Here is a 27,962-nt window from a genome sequence, read left to right on the forward strand (position 1 = left end):
TAAATATGTACACATACTTAAATGTCTATGTATGTACATATATGGATGCATATATATATACTTTAGAGCATATGTATACTTTAGAGCATGCTAAGTTGCTTTCATTGTGTCTGACTCTTTGCAACCCCATGGATTGTAGCCCACCAGGCTCCTCTGTCCATGGGATTTCCCAGGCAAGAATACTGGGGTGGGTCGCCATGACCTCCTCCAGGGGATCTTCCTGACCCATAGATAGAACCTGTGTCTCTTATGTCTCCTGCATCGGCAGGTGGGTTCTTTGCCACTAGTGCCACTTGGGGAGCCCACATATATATGTATATAAAACAGATAAAAAAGAGAGAAAATATTAGAGAGGAAAAGGGGTAGTAGTATACGTAACACCTCACTGATATGTTGGAATAGGTAAAATTCTAAGTATTTCTTCACTTAGCAATAAAAAAATAAATATTGCAAGTCTCTAGCAGTGGGGGCGGGGGCTGCCCACTCTCTCCGGCGCCCGACTTTCCATCCTTACTCGTTCTGCATTATGGAGAATGTGCAGTGCTCCTCTTGCCGCCTCTCCCCCTCACAGCGTTTTCCTCCTTGCTGAGGGGCAGGGTTGTTGCATTCGCGGGTTCTCGATCTCCTGTAAGTCGCATCACACGAGCTCCAGGAGGACCAGCAGCCCCAGTTGCCGTCCACAGCATCTGGAAGACAGGGACATCCACCCACCGATCTCAGTGCAGCCCAGAGAACTGGGGCTTTGAAGCCAGGCCAGCTTGGTTGCCTCGCATTTTAGCTGTGGGATCCTTTGCAGGATATCATAGAGCTGTTGTCAGGATTAGAAGAAATTCTCTGTGTAAAGAGATACATCATCTGTTTTTACTTTCCTATTCCCACAGGAATAAAATGGCAACAGCTCTGAAAAATTTTCAACTATCAGCAATGTGTCACACAGTACATATATGCATACATCTATGTATACATATTAACATCTTCTGAAAAGGATATATATCTATCTAATATATATATTAAAATACATTTCTAAAGGTAATAGACTATATTCTTACTCCCATGACTTATCCTCTTTCTAAAGAGGATTAGAGGTAGCCGTGAATATATCTTAGTCCAGTATGAAAATTTTGATTGTGGCTTAATTTGTCCCTTATTCTAAGCTATCCTTATTCTACATTATAATGTATAAGAGACTCATAACATCAGTATCATATAGTTTACTTTATATTATTTTTTAATTTTATTTATCTTATGTTATAGGCATTGTGCTGTTTATTTCATATACATACGTTGTTGTTGTTGTTTAGTCACTTCAGTTGTGTCTGATTCTGTGTGACCTGATGGACTGTAGTTGGCCAGGCTCCTCTGTCCATGGGGTTCTCCAGGCAAGAATACTGGAGTGGGTTGCCATTTCCTTCTCCGGGGGATTTTCCTGACTCAAGGATCAAACCAACTTCTCTCATGTCTCCTGCACGGCCAGGTGGGTTCTTTACCACTAGCACCACCTGGGAAGCCCGACTACATAAACACACATATATAACTTTCAAGTGTAGCGTGGCCTTATCTCCATTTTATGGAAAATGGATTGAGGCACAGAGAGGTTAGGTGACTTTTCCAAGGTCATACAGGTGATAGGTTACAGCTGAGACTGACATCAAACTGTTTGACTTTTGAGTCTAATTTTCTCCAGACCTAATTTCCTTGTGAATTTGCATAAGGTGGAAATTGCAAGGACAAGTTTTGTTTTGTTTTGCTGTTTTCATCAACCAACCTAGAATACCTTGGGGAGGGGAAAGCTTCCTGCCTCCTAGTAAGTTACTGACACTTACTAGATTTGTAATCCGGGGAGCGTCTCTCACAGTTCTCGCCATAGGTGCCGCTCTGGCAAACACACAGACATTCGCTCCCTGAGAGCATGGGGCGGCCATTGTTAGGGCATCGAGCACAGCGGCAAGGGTCAAACTTGGCTGCATACTCTTGAAAAGCTCTCCTGAGGTTGTTCCGTCTTGTCACTGCACAGGGGATGTTTCTGACCAGGTCCGTGATGGGAGCAAGCTAAGAGCAGATGGGAGGGGGAAGCTCTAGTCAGTCACCTCTTTGGCATATGTTGACATCACCACCCAGTTCTCGTGGAATCAGAGGCAAGACCTGGGCAATCGTATGCTTCAAAGCGATTATTGTAGAATACGGCATATCTGTCTATTGAACCAGTAGAGAAAAGCCCTCTCCAGGGAAGGGGAGGGCAGGGAGCTTCTTCCCTTCTATGCTAGGCAGACCAGCTGTCTTCAAGATTAGCTGTCTTCCACTGTCCTTAAAGTACAGCAGGTGTAATGTACATGGAGTTTACTTTCCCTGCGCTTCTACTATGGAGGAAGCCTCAGATGAGGTGTCACTTATGAGAATTTACATCATCTTACTTATTAAGCATCAATGTCTGGAGATAAGTGACTAAGAGTCAGGCAGCTCAGGAATGTTTTGGTGAAACCTCAACAAGTTTGACTCAAGGAGAAAGATCTGGGAAGAGTGAAGAGAGGCTTTCTGTGTTCTTTGTTTTTCCAGGGACAATAATATTGGCTTTTGGTGAACCAGGTGAAAAAATGTGGAGAGAGAACACAAAGAAATGAACTTGCTGGTAGAATCAATAGAAGAATTACAATAACAAATATGGGGGCTAACACAAAAATCAAGGCTCATCAACATTTTGAAACCCCAGAGGAATGACTCTCTATGCAGTGTATGACTCACAAGTGCCCAGATGGATGGCTGGACCACATTTTCCTACCATAACCTGTAGAATTACAAATATCTTCACACTGCATGTAAATCATCCTACTTTCATGATGATTGAATTCCTTTATTTTCATTTGAATGAAATGAGCAGAATAGTTCCTTTAGGGGCTTTTAAAAATGTGCTTATGTTCCAGGCAAAACTGGTTTAAGTGGCATAGGACGGATTTGTGGACAGAGTATTTCAGACATAACAAAAAACACCCTTTAATGTAATTACAACAAATATAAGACTGGTAAATTTAATCAGTGGTGATAGAAACAGAATTTCAAATGGATCTAAAATCTCATATATCCCATAGAGCTATAAATGAAGATTTAGGAGTGCTCATCAACTAAAGAATTGCAAGAAAAATACAGAAATCAAATATATTATATACATGGGAAGATAAAGAGCACTACTCCAGGCAAGTTTAGGCAGTTTTATGCACCAAATTCCCTCTTTTGGTATTTTATGTATGCTACGAATTCTAAATGCTTTACTACAGAATGCTTGTTCGAACAGCAAAAACAAGAGATGTGTAATTCAATGTTTTCTAAAAAGGTATATTGTACATGCACACCAAAGAAACACATTTCTTTTTTCATCTGAGAAGAAAATGGAAAAGGAATTCTGTGATGCATAGTTTGGGCGGCCAGACAACAGCTTTAGCTCCTACCCATAATGCTTTTCGATCTTACCGTAAAGTCAATCACAGAAGGATTTTCCTTCACTGATTCTAACCAATCAGAAAATGTCCTCTCTTCCGGAGCGGAGCTCCCTTTCTCCCAAGCCAAAGCCGCCGCATACTCACTCCTCCCGCCTTGAACCAGCGATATGGATTTCTCTGATCCCTGCATGAAAGAACCTGCAAGGTATTTCAAGAAAATGACTTGTTTAATTTTATTGCAAATTCAAACTGGAAAGTAAAGCCTATTTGCACAGAAGAAAGAAGCAGATGGCAGAACCTTGTAGCTCCATTAAGTCAGCTAAGTGAAAGCTCTGGAACAGACCTCCTGTCCCTAAAGGGAGTTTGATAATAGAAATGATAATCATAGTGCTGACAGCTACCATTTCTTAAGCAACTCGTGTATGCCGGGCACTCTACTCTTATTATTCATGTAACCCTCATAACAATCCTGAGACGTAGGTGTTATAATAAACATGGACTTTGAAGCCGGAAGTAATTTGGCCTGGAACACGTGGTTACTAAGGAGAGAGAGGGCGTGGGATACAGATGTAACCCAAGGCCTAAGGACTCTGCCTCCTGCTCTTTGAATGCCAAACCTCCCACTTTTGACTTATATAAGCATATGTCTTGGGCCCCAGAATAACATAAATCACGTGGTTTCTGGCACCCATTCAGTGGACCACCATGCCATAATTGACTACAATTACAGAAAAAGGTGATAGAACGCTTTTAAGCCTAAAGATAGGAGTAAAAGTACAACTAACCAAAGGGAAAAATTAAACATAAGCGTTGGCACAATGTTGCTTTAGAGGTAATGCATTTACTGTATATAGCAAAGATCTTTTACATACATTTTCAGGACAATTGCTATTAACTCATAGTGTCTTTAATATGAGTGTGTGTGCGTGCTCAGTCTTGTCTGACTCTTTGCGACCCCATAGACTCTAGCCTGCCAGGCTCCTCTGTTGATGGAATTTTCCAGTCAAGAATACTGGAGTGGGTTGCCATTTCCTTCTCCAGGGGATCTTCCGGACCCTGGGATCAAACCTGGGTCTCCTGAGGCTCCTGCATTGGCCTGTGGATTTTTACCACTACACCACCTGGGAAGCCCAGCTGGGTGATAAGAAATTGTAATGAGAAAACCAAATGGTAAAGAGGTTAGTGATATGGGTAATAGTTAATGGCATGGATTTGATGTCTGTTGTGGAGTTTCAGTAAGGTTCAGCCGTGCCCCTATTTAGAAATTCTGCAGTGAGGGAGACTAGGATGATTAAAACAATGGATGAAATGCTCTCTCTATGAAAAAACTATGGTCTTTTTCAAAGTGAGCTGTTTAAGAGGGATATAGGAAGAACATTTTAGAAGGTGTTTTTTTTTTGCATTTATTCTTCATGTGAAATATGAGAGAAATCATTATTTGCCAATATATCATATACCTATTGACAGTGATTCTGACTTGCTAGATTGATATCATATATGTCATAAGTGGAATGACACTATGGTAAGAGATATATATGATAAGCTTGGAATCTTGAAGAAAGACCTAGAGTTAAGTCTATTTATTATTCTATTAACTACTATGAACAGAATGCTCACAAGTGAATAAATGGCTTAAAAAGATTCCAGAAAGAAAATTCAGACTGAAGATGATACCTATAGTGCAAACATAAGCAAAACAACTAGTAGAAGGAAGAACAGATACTTCTCTTTCTTATGCAAGCTTCTCATTGTCACAACATGAGTTTGATACCAAAGCTGCCTCAAAACATATCAAAAGTTTCAAGGAGTTTTATGAAGTATTATCACTATGATATGATATCAAAACCAGGGGTTTCCTAGTGGTTCAGAGGCAAAGAGTACACTGCAATGCAGGATAGTCGGGTCCGATTCCTGGGTTGGAAAGATCCCCTGGAGAAGGAAATGGCAACCCACTCAAGTATTCTTGCCTGGAAAACCCCATATACAGAAGAACCTCTCGGGCTATAGTCCATGGGGTCACAGAAGAGTTAGACTTGACTGAGAGACTCAATGACAACTATGATGAGCAAGATTATGAAAAATTCTATTTTATATAGACTTTTGAAACTAGCTCAGGGTTAGAAATAGATATCTGTATTCTTAAGTGTGCTTTTAGAAAACAACATAAATACATCTTTGTTTTTAGGCAAATTGTCATTGTGATTGATCAGTGTTAGTTGACAATGTTCTATAAACCAGGCACTAAAAACTTGGGTTGGAGAGTTGACACAATTCAGGAATATTAGCAATGTGTAAGCTGGGTAGGATGGATGGTTGGGTTGATTAATTGGTTTGGATACTACTGCAATAGTCTCTGGTTTTGCAGTATCTTCCTGTTATGAGTTCATTTTGGACATTTTCTCATATGAGTTCATTTTGGACATATTCTCATCTGTATGTTGGATGGATTTTACAGTTGAGTAGTTTTTATTCATTGAGTACTCAAGAATGAACATTTACAGAATGCTCTCAGGTTTTGAGACATCTTTCTGTTATGTTTACATATGAACACATTTTCTTTTCTGTTTTAGAAGTTTGTGAACATTCCTCTATTGTCTTAGCTTTGCATTTTGTGGATAAGTCTGACGCCAGCCAGATTTTGTTGTTATTCTATAGGGAAATTATTTTTTCAGCTAAGGTACTTGAATTCATTTTAAAAATCTTTGAATTTAGTTAATTAGCTAGAATTTGCCTTGAAATTGTATATTTGAACCATATTTCTGATACAATTAATCAAGACAAATTTTATCCTTTCTTTCTGGGACATGTTCATATATTTACTTATTTATTAAAATAGTTTTTCTCTTTCATTTCTTGAGCTATTTCAGGAACATTAATTCCCATATATTAAGTTATATTTGTCATTCTATTTCCATTAGATATTCTTTAATAATGGTTAATATCTGAATTTGTCTGCATTTATTATGAATTATTTTAGATCTTTCTTTTATTAATTTTACTTTCAGACAATTATAGCTTGAATTTGCAGTGTCTATTTGTAACTATAATGGTGATTCTTTTCAATATTTGTGTCCTTGTACCTTAGTTTTGAAATCTTCCTTTTCAGTTAATTCTTATATTTAATCTTTTCAAACTCTGAGCTCTTGATTTATTGAATTCTCATTCTTATTAAATTATTCTATTGCAAGACAAACTGGTTTAGAATCTGTATATTCTCTAATTTACATTGCTAGGTTGATTGCATACTGCTCTTTTTCGGCTGTAATACAAATGTGTAGTTATCAAATCAGCTCTCATTTTGCTTATACTCAACATGGGCATCCACATGTAAACCATCAATAGCCTCTGATACTTAAAACTATCTACTTATTATTGGCTGTCCCCCAGTGACAATATAAGCTTCATATTTTGGGAGTTTCTGTGATTCCCTTTGTTCTGAGCAGAAGCAGTCATCAGTCAGAAAAAGTAAGGGAATACGAGAATTTTACACAGAGAAGGAGTTATTTATAATGACAAGGCACAGTTGAGAGCATGACTTATTTAGGAAAGAGAGGCAGAAACTTAGCTAGGCAGAAAGTGAGGCAGGAACTTATCTTCAAGGCTATGTGAAGCCATGACATGTTTAAGGCCTGAGTGTTTCATGATAAGATTTGCCTTGGAGAATATTCCTCTCACAGAAAATGTGTAGAATAAGGCAAGACGAGAGGCAAAGGGACCAGTTGGGAGGCCTCTGTGGTAATCCAAGTTGGAAGTGATGAATGGAAGGTATGTGCATGGAGATGAGGAACTGGGGAGAACTGGGAGAAATATTAAGAAGGAGGAATGACTGCTTACTGCATCCAGAGGCAAGAAAGAGGGAGGGAGAAATCAAAGACAGCACTCAGGTTTCTCACTTGGTTGTCTGAGGGTTTTTAATGTACTACTTTTAGAGCTTCCATGCATGCATCTGACTCTTTGCAACCTATGGACTGTAGCCTGCTAGGCTCCTCTGTCCATGGGCTTTCCCAGGCAAGAATTCTGGAGTGGGTTGCCATTTCCTCCTCCATAGGAGGCTCCTGACTGAGGGATCAAACCTGTGTCTCTTGCATTGGCAGGAAGATTCTTTACCACTGAGCTGTCTGGGAATCCCCCCTCTTAGAACTTACCAGTCTGTTTTTTTTTTTTTAATTGAAATATAGTTGATATACAATTTTGTGTTAGTTTCTAGTGTACAACAAAATCATTCTGTTTTATATATACATTAAATATATATATGTAAATATTGGAGTAGGAAATGGCAACCCACTCTAGTATTTTTGCCTAGAAAATTCCATGGACAGAGGAGCCTGGTGGGCTATAGTCTATGGGGTTGCAAAGAATCAGACACAACTGAGCACACGTATGTAAATATGTAGATTTTTTTCATAGTTTTTTCCATTATGGTTTATTATAAGATATTGAATGTAGTTTCTTGTGCTATACAGTAGGACCTTGTTTATATATAGTAGTTTAGGTCTTTCCTGGTGGCTCAGATGTTAAAGAGTCCACCTGAAATGCAGGAGACCCAGGTTCGATCCCTGAGTTGGGAAGATCTCTTGGAGGAGAAAATGGCAAACCACTCCAGTAACCTTGCCTGGAGAATCCCAAGCGCAGAGGAGCCTGTTGGACAGAGGAGCTACAGTCAATTGAATCACAAGAGTCAGACACAACTGAGTAACTAGGCACACACAGACTAGTTTGTATCTTCTAATCCAAAACTCCTAATTTATCCCTACCTCCACTTCCCATTTGATAATCATAAGTTTGTTTTCTATGTCCCTGAGTCTGTTTCTGTTTTGTAGATAAGTCCATTTGTATCTTATTTTAGATTCCATATATAAATGATATCATCTGTTATTTGTCTTTGTCTGACTTCACTTAGTATGATAATCTCTAGGTCCATCCATGTTGATGCAAGTGGCATTATTTCATTCTTTTTTATGGCTGAGTAGGTGGGCTGCCATCTATGGGGTCGCACAGAGTCGGACACGACTGAAGTGACTTAGCAGCAGCAGCAGCAGCAGTATTTCACTGTATGTGTGTACTACCTCTTCTGTATTTTTAATGGTTCTCTATATGTATCCTTCGGAGAAGGCAATGGCACCCCACTCCAGTATTCTTGCCTGGAAAATCCCATGCATGGAGGAGCCTGGTAGGCTGCAGTCCATGGGGTCGCTAAGAGTCGGACACAGCTGAGCGACTTCACTTTCACTTTTCACTTTTCACTTTCATGCATTGGAGAAGGAAATGGCAACCCACTCCAGTGTTCTTGCCTGGAGAATCCCGGAGACAGGGGAGCCTGGTGGGCTTCCGTCTCTGGGGTCGCACAGAGTTGGACACGACTGAAGTGACTTAGCAGCAGTACTGGGTTTGGCCCATAGGAAGAATCAATAAATGTGCATTCAGACAACCTAAATAGGAGATAAAGAAAATCCTAACCATGTCCTAATATTTGATTTGCTCCCTCCATACCACACATAGGACTCGGAGGCAGATAAATGAAACTACTGAAATAGGAAAACAGTGCAGTCACAGTCAAGTGCAACATGGTACTTAAGTTATTGCCAGTCAGAACCCACTAGGTAAGCTGCTAAGAGAGTATTGTTACCTTCGTATTTCTCTGACAGTTTGTTAGTAGTGCACCTGTGTTCCACTTTTGTTTTTTTAACAAAAAGGAAGCGTTTCTTTGTTTCAATCCGGATACAATTTTTAGCTTCTTCCTTTGTTAAACCTGGGAAATAAAGTACAAGAAAAAACCCCTGAGAATGCACCCTGGAGAATTCAGAGAAGAGCGTGAGACTCAGCACTCGGAAAGCTACAGGTACTCTATACCAGCACCCAGCTCCTCTGCTTCCCGTGAGCTCAAATGATTAATGGCTTTTACAACAAAGGCGGTTCTTCACAGGCCATGGGACATCCTGAAGAGTAGAGGTATTTATGAGTCCCTGCCATCTTTCCTGTGGGGATCATGTTGGCCTCTCCATGTTGCCTGCACACAGTCAACCTCTAAGCTTGCCCATGCTATTGGCCACTGACCCTGTACAGCAAGTCAAGAGATGAACACCTGCTCTGTTTGGTTCCTCATTGTCAGGGGGCACTGTTCTTTGGGGGCCACAGCTGATTCTGTGAGGACGGAGTCCATTTCACTTCTTCCTCTGTTCACCACCTCAAATGTAAATCTCATTGGTCACATCTCCTTCCCTGAACACTCATTCCCATACTCATCTAAACTTCCTCTCCCTGACTTGGCCTTTCACTCTTCCTCTACCTCCAAAACCCTTTCGTTTTGTCTCGGAAACTGACTACCTGACTCATGAACTCTTCAGTGTCCTCCAGGACTGTTCACTCTTTCCTCTTATCTTAATTCAAGCCCATACTTGATACATTTTCCCTGTTGTCTTCAAGGGAGGTTGATGCTGCCTGGTTCCCAGTCTCTTTAGGAGTGGGAGCTGGGCTTGATACCTTCCTAGTTTCCCAGGACTGCTTGCACAGGACGACACACTGCGGGTGTATAAGTCTTGTAAAAATCCTCGTGCTCGAAGACTCAGAGTATCCAGTTCTGATACCTTTGGTCTTCATTGTTCTGATCTTTTGCCAAACTTCCTCATTTGTTGAAGATTTTGGCATCTGAATCAGTCTTTCCCGCCCTAATGCTAGTCCATTATCCTTAAGGACTTCAAAATCGGTGGGGGATGTCAAGGATTAAGTGGGACAGAGGCAGGGAAACAGGTCTGGCTGTTTGGAGGCTGACTTGGTACTGCCTCTCTAGGGTAGTTTGAGAAGTGTTTCCTTTATTCTTTTTAAACAGCTTCTTAAGTCACCTGACCTGGTACGCATAAACACCAAAATTAGAATCAAATTTTTTTGCTGTTTAGTTTAAAATTGCCTTGCAAAATACAAGCACATAAGAGAGCTGTTATGTGAACTATTAAGCACCTTAAAGCAAAGTAGTTTATCAAATACTGATTCTTAGGGTTAAGTTACAACAGGCAGGAAGAGTGTTATCAGAGCCAGAGACACCATGTGAGTGTGTCATGCTAGAATATAAACTTGAGTGTGCAGCTCATCAAGGAATGAAGCTGAGTAGATGCAGATGAGGCTTCCTACTTTGTAGTTTTTTCAATAGTTTGACACATTCAAAGAGATGAATCAAAGATTGGGAGTAAAAAAAAGTCTTGGTTTGAGGCCCTCGTGTGTACCTGGCATTTTAATTTCTAACAAAAAAGATGGCTGTTTTGATTAGGCTGAATAAATATAACTCACTTTTCTTCCAGTGGCATTGTTCTTATAAATGGGTCAGTCAAATGCTCAGGCAGTGTGAGGATTAATGGTCCCTTAACCCTTCCGTCTAGTCAAGGCTATGGTTTTTCCAGTGGTCATGTATGGATGTGAGAGTTGGACTGTGAAGAAAGCTGAGCACTGAAGAATCGATGCTTTTGAACTGTGGTGTTGGAGAGGACTCTTGAGAGTCCCTTGGACTGCAAGGAGATCCAACCAGTCCATCTGAAGGAGATCAACCCTGGGATTTCTTTGGAAGGAATGATGCTAAAGCTGAACTTTGGCCACCTCATGCAAAAAGTTGACTCATTGGAAAAGACTCTGATGCTGGGAGGGATTGGGGGCAGGAGAAGGGGATGACAGAGGATGAGATGGCTGGATGGCATCACTGACTCAATGGACGTGAGTTTGAGTGAACTCCAGGAGTTAGTGATGGACAGGGAGGCCTGGCATACTGTGATTCAGGGGTCACAAAGAGTTGGACACAACTGAGTGATTGAACTGAACTGAACTGAACCCTTTCTTATTCTTTCATTAGATTTCTATGATTTATTTTGAACGATTTTTTGAAGTGGACCATTTTTAAAGACTTTATTGAATTTGTTACAATGTTGCTTCTGGGTTTTTTGTTTTGCTTTGGTTTTCTGGCCTTGAGGCATGTACGATCTTAGCTCCCTGACCAGAGATCAAACTTATATCCTCTGCATTGGCAGGCAGAGTCTTAACCACTGGACCGCCGGGCAAGTCCCTAGCTTCTATGACTTATAAGTGAAAATTAAATTGCATGTGACCAATTCATTAACTATAGCATAATTAATGAACTATAAACCTCATTACTTTCAGTTTCTGATGGTTACAGGGGAATCCTTCAAGATTTGAACGATGAATCTCTCTTATGAGCCGTGGTATTGGTCACACGGTGTTGAAAATATCAACACTTTATCAGTGAATTTCTGTACTGGCCTTTTCTTCCCCACAAGATGCCCTGTAGCTTACGTCTGACCCTATCCACACTGACAAAGGAGTTGCTTGATGCTGAAGCACTTGCAGTCTCAAACCTGAGTTTGATGTGGCACAGGAATGAGTATTCCGGAAATGTCCTCAGCTACTCTGACTGGGCAAAGATCAACAGTGTCAATCAAAAATGTCATACTGATAAACAGTGGGGTGAATAGTTTTTCTTCTTCAATCAGAGCAGAACATGACTTCCCAGCAAAAGAAATTTAAAATTACCATGTTGTATAACATGATATTTTAATTGTTTACTGTTTTCTCTGTGTCCCTGAAGTTCTTTTTACCTTGCACACTGGAGCAAGGTCAACTTTTTATTCAAGGTTTTAAATTGACTATGGAACACTGCAGAATAGAGGAATACATCAAGAGATGCAAATAAAAAGCAATTTAATTTTGTTTTATTCTTCTTGCACTAGAGAAAGTACTCTGAGGTATTTGAGTCATTTTTTTTTTAAATTAATGACAAGGGATATAATTCTTATTGAATAAAGCAAATAAAACTAAGCCTAAACTCTAGCTCTACATTGTGATGAAGTAAGGGGAAAAGAACTAAAAAGGGGAAAAGGGAGGAGGCTGAAATATGGATTCATCTAGAGAGTGGGCAAAAACAGACAAGCACATCCACTGGAGAATTCCATTTTAATGAGATTTTTTTCTAAGTGTGTTTCATCTTAAACCACAGTTAAAACTGAGTGCCGATATTATTATTGTGACTCAGAGAAGTATATATATATATATGTATATGTATTATTATATATATACATATATATGCACATATTTCATGACTACAAGATTATATTTATATTACATATTAATATTACATATAAATATTATATATTTATATATTTATATTTATATTACATATAAAACATGAGAATATGTCTTATATACATATATATTATGTATATATGTATAGTATATTATGTATATATGTTTGTGTGTGTACGTAGGTGTGTATGGTTATATGTTTCCAGTTTTATATGACACCTCAGACTCCCTTTCTTTCTCTTATTATGTATATCTGTGTGTCTAAAGTCTCTACCTTTATTTAAAGAGAAAGAGATGGAAAGTGAGAATATTTCAGGAAGAAAATACAGCTCATCACTCTTCATTTTAGTTATGGGGCTTCAACTATTAAAATCTTGGATGTTTGATTAAAGATTCACATAGTTCTTTAACGGACCTGAACTCTAAGCCTTTAGCAGCTTTGCTGTAAATGCATGAGTATAGCTTATCTAATGAGAAATTATTCTCTGGGCTACAGCAGCAGTGACCAGAATAATTTCATCCCTAGAGTGAGATGAAACCAAGACAAGGGCCAGAGACTTCCCCCAATCATTTTTGCTCAGCTTTAATGTTGGTGCTGTTCTCAATGGCGAAGACATCAAATTCAGCGAGCAAATATTACTCCAGTGGAAAGGATAACTGTAATGAAATGTAAGAGGCGATGTGGAAAGCCCATCACAGTGTAAATCTCTGGGATTTCAGGCAAAAAATTTTGAAGACCTTCTTACTGAAAATCCTTTTCAAAGACATATATCCCATCTCCTCTCTTTAAAAGCAGATCATGATGGATATCTGCTCATTTAAAGTAGGAAAGACTTAGGGAACCCACATTAAATGTAACTATTTGCCATAATGAGATATAAGAATAGAGGAATTGAAATTCTACTAACCCCAGGGTTGGCTTGGTGTCTTTTAAAAATAAATTCCTGATTTCTTTTGTAGAAGAGTCAAATGATCAAGAATTCTGATTTATTTAGGAGAATTGGACACTTGGGTTCTGGTTATTACACAGTTACTAATCATGTTTTTAAGATAGAAGCATCACAAGAATGCTGTGTCATTTCACACTGAAGCCTGAAAACAAATTTATAAAAAGGTACTTAAGCTCTAATAGAAATGAATATTGGTGACTGAGCAACTTCACTTTCCCTTTTCACTTTCATGCATTGGAGAAGGAAATGGCAACCCCCTCCAGTGTTCTTGCCTGGAGAATCCCAGGGATGGGGGAGACTGGTGGGCTGCCGTCTATGGGGTCACACAGAGTCGGACATGACAGAAGCAACTTAGCAGCAGCAGCAGCAAGATAACAGTTAAGAAATCAAAAGTTATTTTTTAAATCAAGATTTATATTATTATTTTATATGTAAGCAGAAAATATCACAGATTATATCCCCAGATATAAAATTGCAACTTTTCCTCAAGGAAAAGTGCCTCCCATCTGGCTTCAAGTTTCGCCACCAGTAGGGGCATGTCTGGCTCATATTAACTTAGTCCCTTGTCAAATTATTAATTGCTTTTCATCTTTTGCCTTTGGCTTTTAGTTAAAATCATTAAAAGAAAAAGACTAGGTCCAGTCTTTAGGACTCAGTGCTTTCATTGCCTAGGGGGCCAGGTTCAGTCTCTGTTGGGGGAACTGAAATCTCACAAGCCATGTGGCAAAACAAAAACAAAAACAAAAAGCTGTCAGTAGATTTGTTGTAATTACAATTTTATAAAATTATCTCCTATAAAAATTCTATAAGTAAATTATTTTTTGGAGTTTAGTTCCAAGACAAATTTTGTTTTCCTAGGTGATAGCATGTATCTCTCTTTAGTTTACCACTACTAGGCAGTTTATGATGTTCTTAAATGTCAGGAAATTCTGAGACAAATCTGATGCCCAAAGAGGTTAAGCCTATTTATTTCTCCTTCTTCTTTTGACCTGAATTTTCTATTTTTATTTTCTTGAGTATGTACATTTTGGTTGTTCTTCATATCATTTTGGAAATAAAGCATGGTCGAAACAAAGTCAATGAAGAACTGAAAGGATAGAGTAAGAGAAAAATGCAATTCACAGTATCTTATCAGTTAAAAATAAGTGTTGAAAAAATCGAACCTGAGTTCTTTAGTTCCTCCTTGCTAAACTGATAAAGGAGGTCATACACGCCTCCCAGGGAGCCAGAGGTGAAATAGTGAGTCCCGAACTCATCAAAGATCCGGCTGTATAAAGCAGAGTTGTATTCTAGAGGCAGATGGTTAAGTGCTTTCAAGAAGACATCAGAAAGCTGCAGATCTTTCGTTTTCATTGTGAAGTTTAAGACTTTTATGACTTTATGGATCCTAATAAAACTGGAAGCCTAAATGGAAGAGAAGAAAGAAGTGGAAAAAAAAATGATTAAAGGTAATGAAAGCTTGAGGTATCAAACATTAAATGTTTGTCGTCAGCTTCATTGTACCCATAGTATTATAATTGTTAACTGTCCATTGAATGTTCCCACATACAAAATGATAATTTTCATCTTATTTTTCCAGTACCTTTTCCTTCACTTCAGTTTCCTTAGATATTCAAAACGCTAAACAGATAAGATGACCTCAATCATGTAAATTGTGTGACGGAGGGATATGCTGTCTACCAAAAAGAAATCAAGGACCAAAAAGTCAATCTTGCTTTCTTGAGGGTCAATCATGGGTGCATTCCTACTGCATTTTTATTTAGAAAGTCTTGCTAATGCAAATAATTGAAAAAATATTGTATACATTTTTAGCTGGAAGTTACACAATGAGATTCAAGTCGTAGCTTTGTCCACCAGCTGGGGAAAGCATATCAATTCTCTGGGCCTCAGTTGTCTGGGAAAAGTTACCTGTGCACAGCCTTCATCTGTGACACTTCACACTCCTTTCAACTCCAAGACACTATGACTCAAAATTACTTAGGTGGTAAACTTAAGCAAAATTGTTTGTATCCTCTGTCCTCCATCCACAAACAGAACTATTTGTTTGGAGGTTCTTTTTTTCTTTAATCATCTCTTGTTATGTCAGGTAAATTTAGGATTATGTGGTTGGTAGCTGCCCCAAATTTCATTCCATTAAATTGTCCTTTTCCAGAGACACTGAGTTTTATGAGTATAAACACATATACTGTTGTTTTAAAAAAGTTTAGATATTGTAACTGATTTCTTAGTTTTAGCAAATTGTAATGTTTAAGTAATAAAAAGAGAGGGGCATATTTTAGCCAAAAATGTGTATTAGTTAAATTGTTAAACCTGTCATTATTATGGCTGCAAATTATTAAACAGCTATCTTCCCATGTGCTATAATTATCGCACAAAATGACTATTAACACAGAAGGGGAAAAAATAAAAAACAACACCACAAAGCCTGAGGAAGAGACAACATTCGTTCCCCTCCCTCTCTGTTTTCCTTTTGCTCTTCCTCCCTCCTCCTCTCCCTTTCTCCTTGCTCTCTTCTTCCCTTTAATACATGTTTCTCTCAGCTATCTCAGAGGCAGTGGACACAAATGTGAGCAAGGCAGAAAAAATTCATGCCTTTGTGGAGCTTACATTTTAAGTGTCCATTAACTGTAGGTTTAATACTTGAATTTTGTCATGGAGGTGTGGCCTTGGAAAGGCAGAGGGACATTGTGCTCTTAGGAAGAAGCACTCTTACTCCCTGAATATCTGAAATGCCTGTTTAGTTATGCGCATTGAAATAGGCTGTTCAAAATTTTCAGGTCACTTTAAAAACGAAATTGTGGGAAATAGAAGTGAAATTTTGGTAACTCGGCTTAGCACAAACATCTCCCTGGTGCTCCATTTGTCAGTTTCTGATGGCTAGAACTGGCTATTTTGGACTAAAAAATTACATGACAGCAAGTTATTAACTATGTATGGTCTATTTCAACATTTGGTGAGATCTTGCATTATTTTAACCATCTTTTTGTTGGTTCAGTTTTGTAAAGCAATTCCAAAAACTTACTGAATAGTATTTTAACTTTGAAACAGACTATCTGACCAACCAATGTTCAGTGAGATCTGTGCTTGACGAAATAAAGCATTGAGCGCCACTTAAGGGCTTGAAACAATTTTCAAGCTTGTGGGACCTTGTTTTCAGTATTTGAAGATTAAGAGAGGTTGCAGAAGCATTTTCTATTTAACCTGAGATATCCTGATTCCATTCAGATCTAATCAAAGATGTTGGGTTGAACCATACAAAGTTGCCAATCTTGTAAGTAAAAAATGGTTGAATATCAGCAATTTCATATGTTTGAATCTGATACTGTGAATAGTCTGAAATGTTTCCACTTTGAGGCAGATATTAAAGGATCAAATAAAAGCTGTTTACCTACAGATAAGAGTTTTGCAAGTATTCTCTAGCATGTTTGAGACATTTAGAAACCAATTCTGAGAAGCAAGTCTTAATATTGAAAGCGAAAGTGAAGTCGCTCAGTCTTGTCTGACTCTTTGCAACCCTATGGACTGTAGGCTACCAGGCTTCTCCTTCCATGGGATTTTCCAGGCAAGAGTACTGGAGTGGGTTGCCTTTTCCTTCTCCAGGGTATCCTCCCAACCCAGGGATCGAATCCAGGTCTCCCAAATTGCGGGCAGACGCTTTACCCTCTGAGCCACCAGGGAAGCTGGTGTATATATGTGTCTGTGTAGATACACACACACACACACACACACACACACACACACACGTGTGGCTCATTCAATAAAAGAAACCTGCCTGCAATGCAGGAGACCCGAGTTCAATCCCTGGGTTGGGAAGATTCCTTGGTGAAAGGAATGCATATCCACTCCGGTATTCTTGCCTGGCAAATTCCATGAACAGAGGAGCCCAGCGGGCGACAGTCCATGGGATCACAAAGAGCTGGACACGGCTGAGGGACTACAACACACACACACACACATATATTTCAACACCTCCACTTCTCATCTTTGACTATATTTTTGCGCAGTCATTTCCAATCCTGGATATGATATTAGAGCAAGCTGCTGCTGCTGCTAAATCGCTTCAGTTGCAAGCTGGAGGACTTAAAAAAAAAAAAAAAAAGCCAGAATCACACACCCAATCCCAGATAGTCTGAATCAGTAAATTAAAAGAAGGACCTGGGGAGATGTATTTTTACTTCCTGATAATTCTGACACTAACTTGTCTTAATAATTTGGTTAAGTGTGAGGGGCATGATATAATCCATGATATAACCCATAATCCACTCAGAAGTGAATGGCTCCCCTGGTGGCTCAGTGGTAAAGAACCTGCCTGCCAGTGCAGGAGAAATGGGTTTGATCCCTGATCTGGGAAGATCCCACATGCCATGGAGCAACTAAGCCCGTGTGCTCAAGTCCGTGCTCCTCAACAAGAGAAGCCACTGTAATGAGAAGCCTGCACCCTGTGACTAGAGAGTAGCCCCCACTTGCTACTATTAGAGGAAAGCCTGGGTCGCAACGAAGACCCAGCACAGTCAAAAATAAATAAATGAAAAATTTTTAAAGTAGGCTAACAATCTGCATTATAAAAGGAATCTGTTTTGTTCTTTTTTTACATGCTCATATCACTAGAGCTATACTCTTTTCAGAGTTTGATGAAAATAAGCAAGAAGCTTGAAATAGAATGTGGTAGATGTGAAAAGTGGGCAAAAATTAGAAAAGTGATTTCAATTCCCAATTCTGGCACTTCCTCATTTTACGAGCGCGAGAGTCACTTAGCTTCTTGTACTTGGGTATAGTGCCTGATGCAGGGTAGGTCTGTGACAGATGTCAGTTGAATTAAAAATAAATATATGGACTTCAATCTACTTATCTGCAAAATGATGTTAAAAATATCTACCATTAACTGTTAAATAGTAAAGAAGGCTGAGTGCCAAAGAATTGATACTTTTGAACTGTGGTGTTGGAAAAGACTCTTGAGAGTCCCTTGGACAGCAAGGAGATCAAACCAGTCAATCCTAAAAGAAATCAACCCTGAATATTCACTGGAAGGACCGATGGTGAAACTCCAATACTTTGGCCACCTAATGCCAATTCATTGGAAAAGACCCTGATGCTGGAAAAGATTGAAGGCGGGAGGAGAAGGGGACGATAGAGGATGAGATGGTCAGATGGCATCACTGACTCAATGGACATGACTTTCAGCAAGCTCCAGTAGATGGTGATGGACGGGGAAGCCTGGCATGCTGCCGTCCATGGGGTCGCAAAGAGCTGGACATGACTGAGTGAACAACAACATTACCTCTTAGGGTTCTTTGGAAGCCAAATGAAATGCTTGGAAAAATTATCTGTAAAGTATTATAAGTACTCATATTTACATAAGTATATGAATGAATTAATAAAAAAATATGAGGGGCACTAGGGTAGAAACATAAAGAGCAATAAAATGGTGCCCTCCAGTGCTGGTCCCTTTGGTTCTGACACTGGTACTTCAGCCTATTCTTTTCACATCTCCCATCAAGTTCTAGGATTCAGGACTCAATCTTCCCATATGTCTCTTTGGAAAGAACAAATTCTACTTAGAGTGGTGGTCATAATGAGAAATAGATACTATTTTAAAAGACACTTGTAAATGTCTAAAAATGCCTGATAGAAATCTATCCCCTAAATCATTTCAGAGTTGGAATACGTATCTAGAAGGTTTTACAAGCAAACAAAGGAAAAAGGAAGATATGAGGAAAGATTAACCAATGAAGATGCAGTTTTATGTATTGAAAAGTTCCATTAGTTCCTGGCAAGATTAGTATATAAAGTCCAAAGCTTAGAGTATTAAAAATTGCAAATTTCCAGAGAGAGAACAAAAGAAAGAACAGCTTACATGTAATTTTTCCTATGTAACAATAGAAATTAGAAGATAGTAGAATAACATCCACCAGCTATCAAGAAAAGACTGTGTTCCAAGATTCCTTTATCCAGTCAAGATATTTTGCATCTTTATTGTTCAATGAAAAGATAGACATTTGTATATATATAAGGATTTAGGGAATATACTTTGCATGTATCTTACCTAAAGAAAACACTGGAAATATGGCAATTGAATGAGAACAGGATCTCAAGAAAGGGAAGATGAAAGAAGAAGTGGTGATGAGCATGTGTATGAGATACAGACCTATGTAATATATACACATACACATACAAAGAAATACACAAATACAAAATACATATTCTGAACTGGAATTTATCAGTATTATGTGAGGAATTGTTAATAGGGAAGATGGGATCCAGAATAAATGCCTAATGAACATATATAATATAAAGAAGAATACAAAACAATCCCTAGGAATAGCTTGGAATACAAAGATTCTATCTCAATAAAACTGAAGGCTTTGGAGGCTTGTGGTGGTAGTGGTGCGGAAAGAAAGAAGCAAATATGTTTGCTAGGAGATTGTGGGAACGGAATGCAGAGTAGAAAAATGATTAATGCTTTGGTGGAGGATATATTACTTTATGGAATAAAAGAAAAACATTGGTTTAATTATGTGCATTAATTAAGAGAAAGGTAAGTACCAGCAGAATTTAAAAGTTTAGTAGAACTTCCAAAATGACCCAAAAAAGTAAGAAGAAATGTGACAAAGAAAAGTAATGAAACAAGAAACTAGCAACAAAGTTAAATGAGTGAGATACATTAAAGAGGAAAGGAGCGTGATTAAATATTTCAGGAAAGATACTAAATAGAAGTTGGCTGAATTTCTCCAGCAAAGACCCTAGACTGTCAGATTATGTTTAAAAAAGCAACATTCTGTTACATGTGGTTTATAAGAAATGCACTTAAAATAATAAGACAAAAGTTAAAATAGCAAGAACACAACCACAAACAGCGAAATGCTTGCAAAAAAGGCATTATTATCTCTATAACTTTTGAAGTGGGCTATAACAACAAAAAAGTAAGTCTATTTAAATCTATGTTAGAAATCCTACTATTTGATATTAAAATGGTCTCCTTCTTCTTGCATGATTGCTGGAATTGGTGTTATTTTTCAGGAAAAATTAAAAAGATCAAGAACCACTTTTATTACCTTTTTGTGGGAGGCTTGAATGGCTTGTTTGAAGGCAGAAGTATGGGAGCTGCTTTGACTTCTCTTTGAGGAATAGAAAATCGGTACATGAAAAGCTCTCGTTGCTTGGCCAGAACCTAAGGCTTCTTGATCTTTAGTATCTTCAAGAGCAATTAAATCGTCGTAGAAATCTGTTTCCAAATCATCTTCTTTAGTTTGCACCTGGAGGAAAATCCACAAGAAATAAAACGTAATTTAGGAAATTAGAGCTATTTGTGAACACCTAATGCAATGATCATTCATTCACTGATGCATTCAGTAAACAGTTATTGTGGACCCATTTTCCTAGAGAACAAGGAATAGTATTAGTCCGTGTCTTCAGGAAGTTAATAGTTTAGTGAGAGAGAGAGACAATCAGACACTCAATGAGAGTACCATTATGTTTCCAAGGGGATTGCCACAAATAACTGTAAAATTCAGAGAGGCAATACTAGGGAAGTTACCATCAAGGAAATGACTCCCAAACTGAGATTTAGTGAGGTGACAAGAACACAGACCTAGTTTAGTCTGCCTGTGAATTTGATGCTCTTTGCAAGCTAATGGAAGGTATCTTTCAGAAAATTGAGACCTAGAAAAGTGGAGGGCAGATCTTGTCCTGCTCTGCTCTGGCTCCATCCTGAACCCCTCAGCCTTATTCACATACTGGGCATTAGCACTTCACTGGCCAAGTCTGCAAGACAGAGAACAAATCACCAATAATCCATTGGTTCTGTCTGGTAGGTGGTGATCGGTTTTCATCTGACCAGGTCTGGGAAGAAGAGAAAAAGCAGCCAGTGAAACTTGAATTATGAGTACTTGATGAATTTCCAAGCACAAGGTAAACCCTTGCTATGGTTATGCTAGTAAGAAGAGAACAATGGACACATTTTTAAAAGTTGCAAAGTTGATTGATTGAAGAGTACCTCTTTACGTTAAAAATGCTTGTTTTGTTGGTAATGAAAAAAACTCTTGTTTTAAATTATTTAATATTAAAATGCACTGTGAGGCAAACCACATGTCATAGTTAAATAGCTTGCACAATTAGTCAAGGGAAGAAATAACCCAGCTGCAAGAGAGTCTTGCTCAACAGTAAAATACAGTCAAAAGTTCAGGATTCCTTTGAGACATTGCAGTGCATGCATGTTAGCTTTTGAAAATGTCCACAAATGAAGTGCATCCATTAACAACAAAGCAATACAACCATAATTAAATATAGTTGCTGACATTTCTTTAATATTTGTTTAAAAAGCTTGACTACGAATATTTAGTTTTATAAATTAACTCTCATGTAAGAAAAGATGCGTCAACTTAAAGAAAAAATATATTTGCATATAAAGTAAGGACATTGGGTATCCTGGGAAGAAGCTCAGAGAAAATCTGACCATGTATGTTAGCTTGGTGAGAAAGCAAGTAGCTGAGCAGTGCTGAAAAATTGAACTGGGAAGCTGGGGCCAGGCCTCCTATATTCTGATAAAGCATTTGAATTGACTTCTAAAGGCAAGATTTTGCATCTAATAAGTTCTTTAACAATATTAATTGAAGGATTGAAAAATTGGGGATGCCACATATTGTTTTGCAAAGATCATGTTAACTATAGCTAAAGTAGAGGCAAGGAGAGCAGTTTAAAAAACTTGCAAAAAAGCTGAAACAAAAGAATGGCCAGGTCGAGGGCAACATTGGTTGGGTAGAGACGAAGTGGTGGATTTGAAAGATATTTAGCAGGTAAATCAATTGAAGTTGTTGACTAAGCAGAGGTGTATGTGTGTGTGTTCATGTGCGTGTGGTGGGTGGGGCAGGGGTGGGGAGAGAGAGAGAAATAATGAATGGGAATGCTGTTCCATGAACAGGAATATGGAAAGCCAAGACAATTTCGAAAGGAGGAAGATGAGTTCTTTTCATGATGTGTAGAGAACAGCTGGTGAGCTCTGATTAGCTTCATCTTCCTAGCTTTTCCCAGAAAGAGATGTTAAGCAAACTCTGGGAAAAAGATTTTAATCCCCATTTTACATCTTATTTCTAGCCCATCCTGACTATCTGTGGCTCTTGTGGGCTGATGACCTCCTAGAGCTTGACATGTGTCGACATTTTCACTTTTGTGTCTGAAGAAAGAAGCTGGGTTTGTAGGGAGGGGTAGAAAACAGTTGAGAGAGGCTGGGGAACGGACAGGATGGGTGACCCTTGGTTGCTTGTGATGTGAGGGTTATAGACAGAACCTAAAGTTATGAATTTCACAAGGGATTTAGAGAAGAGGCTTTGGGGCACTGCAGACCTTTGAAGTCTTTCAGGCTTTAGGATGCAGCAAGAAATGTTATCTAGGTAGGTCAATGTATTGGTAAGAATCAAAAAGACTAGTGATAACTGCACTCTGTACTTCGCTGGTGACAGCAAGTACTTAGTGTCCAGCCAGTAGCAAGCAGCAACTCCTAAGAAAAGAGATGAGGTGTCCTGAGTGATACAACTCTGGTGCAGGGGTCATACTGTGACAGAGCTCTGCATTTAGCACTTGGGAGATCCCTGAGGGGCAGGATTCTTCCTACCATCTCCCATTCTGACTTCCTGTCCAACTGCCTTCCATTCAGCTACCTTCTCTAATCTTTGTGTACCAGCCAGCTCATGATTTCCATTGTCTCAATATGCTCTGATACTGTAGAAGAATGGAAGTCAGATGCCTGCTGAATTTCTCTTCCTCTGCTGTTTTCAGTGAGGAATAGCTTAGATTTGCACAGATGCCTGTTAATGGCGTGAACAAAGTAATAGCTTACTAACAGGGGTCAGTGGAAAGTAAGCTACTGTAAGGAAAGTAAGTGACCTCGGCTCTGGTCATTTTCAAATCTTCCTCAGCAGTTGAATATTATCTAAAACTCAATGACATATAGATAGAGACCAACTCAGGTAGCTTCTTAAGGTTGAACAAGTGTCAGAACTACATGGATAATGAAAAGAATATACTTCCTTCTGAATGAGGAATTTCAGGCTGTATTTCCTGATGAAATTTGGCATGCAGCCTTGGGTTACTAAGTTACACGTGTAGATCCAGTATTCTGCGGGTAAATGTTTAAAAACCAATTGTCTGAGAGGGGGAAAAAAAACAACAAAAACCCCTGTGATTTAATACTACAGCATTGGCCTTTCTCATGCTGTATATATTCCTACTATGCTGATTTCAAGCTAACTACCTATGTGATACTCCTGAATTCAAACTTGGAAAAAGATGCACAGTAGCAAATTATTATTTTTGGGGGGGGAGTAGAGAAGCTAATGGTTTATAACAATTAGTAAGGACTGCCAATTGGCATTGATGGTTAAGTGTTGTGTCCTGCAAATTATTACATAGTACTTTTATGATACAATAAGTGCAAGTAACTTTAAGAGCATAGATTCATGCTCAAATGTGCCCAAATAATTGAGAAGTGATATATTTTGAGTAATTATCATGTGTTTTTAGTATCTTTATTTAAATTTAATATCTTTATTTAATCTTATTATTTTTTATTTAATCTTATTTTAAGATCATATATTTAATATTAATAATGGTAATATTTAATAATCGGCTTACAAAAGTCTTGAAAATTTAACAGTTGGCTTTTGTAAGCTAGAAAGGCTGACTCTAGCACATCATTGGTGAACTTCACAGGTGATACTTTTAAATGAGAGTTTATGACAGGTACTCAGACCTGGCACTTGTAGCAGAGCCATTAATATCTTTCTTGATACTTTACTATAAAGGTCTCATCTGGCACAAATTCTAATTCCACTGTGCCATTTACTTGCTGCATTACTCTGAGAAGGTTTCTAACTTCAATTATCTTAAATATCGTATTATTAATAAGAGGAACATAAAGTAAATTTCTCTTTCTGGGAAGGTTGTTATGGCACTTGAGTAAAATTCATAGTATTACTTAATAGTAAAGTGTTAACTCTGCCCATATTTACTATCATGTGTTGAGCCAAGATTTTTTACTTGTGAAACTGTATAAAAGAGATGCTTGCTGAGAGTATAGGCAGCATTTTTTGGGGGGGAAGTTATTTATTTTGAAAGTAAGTTAATGGGTTGGTTGTTTAGCAGCTAGAAACCTTCCTTCAACATAACAATAATGTATATAAACGTTTGGGTTTTAGCTCCTACAAAGCCTTCATCTTAAGAATAGAATACATCTTCCATCATTGACAGAATTTTTGATGCTATCTTTTCTTTGGAAATATGTCTCTTCTGAGTTCTTTTTCAGCATTCCAGCAAGACCTTCTCTGCCTCCCTTGGTGGTAATGAATCCTCTGGGGTTAGCATCTCCTGGATCTGTGGCAAGAGAGCGAGTATTTTCTTTACCTGCTCAGGGTCACTTCTTACTCTTGTCACATTTACTCCCACGCAGAGGTGGGACTTCTCAAGGTAAGTTTCCCCAGAAGAGTTTGAACTTGACAGTTGGATTCCAAGGATATTTCTCCACATCCATTAATATGTATTAGATGGTTTTTAAGTCGAGTTTGTCAAATTGGAAAATGACTGTATTTATATGAATATAATCTTTTTTTTTAAAGGATCGAATGACTTGCTGAATGCATATTATCTGAAAAGTAGTCTCAGAAATCATTAGATTTTCTGAAATTCTCTCTAGCATGTCAAATATGTATGCATGGATACAACAATTAAAGTCACGTCCTTCCTGTTTGCCGTATCATAAATGAGAAGAAACAAACTGTTTACTTTAGTTCGGCAAGTATGGCGTACTTATCATGTGTAAGGCACTGGGCTAGATTCTAAGAATATATAATGCTCCTTATAACTCAGAAAAATGAAAAGAAAACCAAACCAACTAGTAAAATGGGGAGGGAGGTAACTAGAATTACCCCCATTATGCTTAAATTCATCTAGATTTTTAAAATGTGTTTTATGTCTAAATTTTGTGGTTATCTGAGAGAACTATGGTAGAAGATTCTGAAAATACCAAGTCATTTATCTGAGTGGGGACCTATTATAGCTATTTGTTCATGGGAGAAAGCATGGACTCTGGAATTTGGAAAAGTTGTGCTTAAATCTTGAACCCAACTACTTGATAGATGCTTAACTTTGGGCAAATTAGTTTCCTTGTTTTCCATCTGTGAATCGAGGATGAAAACACTGACATTACTGAGCTGTGGAAGGAATAAATGTCAGCCCATGACAGTGATGAAGAATGCTCATTACCTCTGTATTCTGTCCCTTCCTTCATGACTCTCTTTTCATTGAAATTTAGCTTATAATCACCATTGGCATTTGGAATGCCCCCAAGATAGGTTGTCGTACCTCGAAGTTGACATTTTCTAGATTGGCCGCAACACGGTATGGATTACTTGCTCTACTGCTTTTGACAGTTCTACACACTCCTCCAGTGAAAGAGTTATCAAGGACTTCTCCTCTGGGCTCTCCTGCCAGGAAATGAAACCTAGAAACAGAGTAATTTTTAAGAATTCAATAGATGTAAAGCAGTCTTTAACATTTATTGTATTTATATGAAAGAAATTCTTCTCTTAGGCATTTTTTGACTCTTGACAAATGGCTTGAAGGAAAGTCCATGTTTTCCAGTTTATGGAAAGGTATCCAAAAAGGTCTGGAAGTCAGAGAGCTTGCAGGTCGGTGAGCACATGGAGGTGCAGGTGAGTGGTATCTAAGCAAGGCATGGAAGCTCATGCCTCTTCCACATCCTTGCTGTACCTATCTCTCCCAACAGGGTGTTCATCTGTATCTTTATTCATATTCTTTCATAGCAAACTGGTAAATTTAAGTAAATTGTTTTACTGGTTTTTATGAGTAGCTCTTGCAAATTAATCAAACCCAAGGAGGAGTTTATGGGAATCTTCGATGTGACAGGAGCACATATGCGAACCCGAACTTGCAATCGGTATCTGACATTCTGGGGGAGTGGCGGCAGTCTTGCAGGACTGAGCCCTGAACCTAGGGGATTTAATGCTATCTTCAGGTAGCTAAGGTCAAAATTCAATTAAATTGTGGGGCGGTCAGCTGGGGTCACAGACAGTGGCTTGGTGGGGGAAACCCCCTGCCTATGTCTGGTATCAAAAGTGTTGTGGTGTGGCAGTGGGGTGAGAATAAAAGATGTACATAATAGGAAAACCCACATGTCAATCAGATCTCAGTAAAACTGATTAAAAAGAATGATTCTTACCTTTCCTGTAAGATATATCTCGTAGTCAAATTCTCATCCATATTTGAGTTTGTATCAGTGGGCATTTGAGGGAGGAAGTAAGAGGAGCTGGTCTGGGAAAAACTTTCCAAAGTACTTAAGTTAACATGACTAACGCAGGTGTTTAGGACTCATTTTCTGAGTTAAGAGGGGTCAATGAGGAAAAAACAACTGATGATCTTATACTGCCCTTATCCAGTGTACTTATAAGTTCATCACTAACAAGAAAGGGCTTGAGAAAAATGGCTCCCAGGTCATGAGGAATCTCTGATGGTAGTCACTGCTGGCAGGGGCTGAAGATAGGACTTTTGTGGAGGTGGCTCTGTTAGGGCACCCCAAGGAGACGTTTAGAAGTGAAGTCAGCGATGTAGCAGTTTTCAGCACTAGTTTCTCTACTCGCCTCTGTGGTATTTAAGTTGATTTTAAATATTTTGGTGTCTCAAACTCATTGTGGCATTTACTATATTAGGTTTCTAAAGTGTTTTATCTAATTTGACTTTAATGTTATATTTTATAACTTTTTGAATTTCATTAGAATTTCTGTATATAAATATGCATGTGTGTTTGCGTATTTATTTCTGCGTGTGTGTGTGCGCGTCTGTGTATATGCATTTGTACCTTGTCTGAGCCTGAGAGAACACAAGCAGCACACTATTATTGCCTGGTTCTTGCCTCAGATTTCAGACCTGGTGACTGATGTTGACAAAGTAGCAATGTTGGAATGTCTTATTAAATTCTTTGTTGGAAAGATGCCATTTAAAAGTGAAGGACAGTCACTCGGGAAGCTTCTTTTTTGGGGTAGAAATGAGTTGGAGAGAAGCAGCGATTTTAAGGCCAGAAAATTAGAGATTCCAGTAAGCAGCTCTCAGAACTCTCAATCCCTGGGGAGGCGAGGAGAGGACTGGCTGTCCCTGAGCCAGCGGGTTTTGCTCATTTCTGAGAATCCTTGGGACAGCAGCTCTGGCTGGCAGAGTCCCACGTGGTGCTTCTGCCAAAGTACACATAGCACGTGGTCTTTCCCATCTGTAACTCGAGAGTCTCGATCAACTGAACAAGAGGTGAGTTTATCCAGAATCAATCAGAACATTGGAAAATGGGATTATCAGTGGGAGGTTTTGGCTGAGTTTTTCTTCCAAAGAAAAGAAAAAAAGGAAACCATTTCTGTGCCTTGATAAGAAGATGCTGTGAAACACTCTTGTTGAAATAACTCTTAATTAGGAGTTCTCAGATCAGTTCAGTTCAGTCGCTCAGTCGTGT

The 27,962-nt window shown here is 38.6% G+C and overlaps 1 protein-coding gene across 2 annotated transcripts in view; it reads right to left on the reverse strand.

The window, feature by feature from the left end:
* Nucleotides 1-27,962, reverse strand: part of C6 (complement C6) — a 70,156-nt gene that overhangs the window by 24,531 nt on the left and 17,663 nt on the right. For both annotated transcript variants that reach the window (XM_040262422.1, XM_040262421.1), the window contains exons 6-12: nt 25,811-25,949; nt 20,512-20,712; nt 14,623-14,863; nt 9,058-9,180; nt 3,463-3,629; nt 1,824-2,049; nt 515-686 (exon numbers count right to left, since the gene is read on the reverse strand). In XM_040262422.1, coding sequence (XP_040118356.1) covers nt 515-686; nt 1,824-2,049; nt 3,463-3,629; nt 9,058-9,180; nt 14,623-14,863; nt 20,512-20,712; nt 25,811-25,949 — 1,269 coding nt within the window. The remainder of the gene's footprint in view (nt 1-514; nt 687-1,823; nt 2,050-3,462; nt 3,630-9,057; nt 9,181-14,622; nt 14,864-20,511; nt 20,713-25,810; nt 25,950-27,962) is intronic.

Source organism: Oryx dammah, unplaced genomic scaffold (assembly GCF_014754425.2).
Source record: "Oryx dammah isolate SB20612 unplaced genomic scaffold, SCBI_Odam_1.1 HiC_scaffold_20, whole genome shotgun sequence".
Classification (NCBI taxonomy): Eukaryota; Metazoa; Chordata; class Mammalia; order Artiodactyla; family Bovidae; genus Oryx; species Oryx dammah.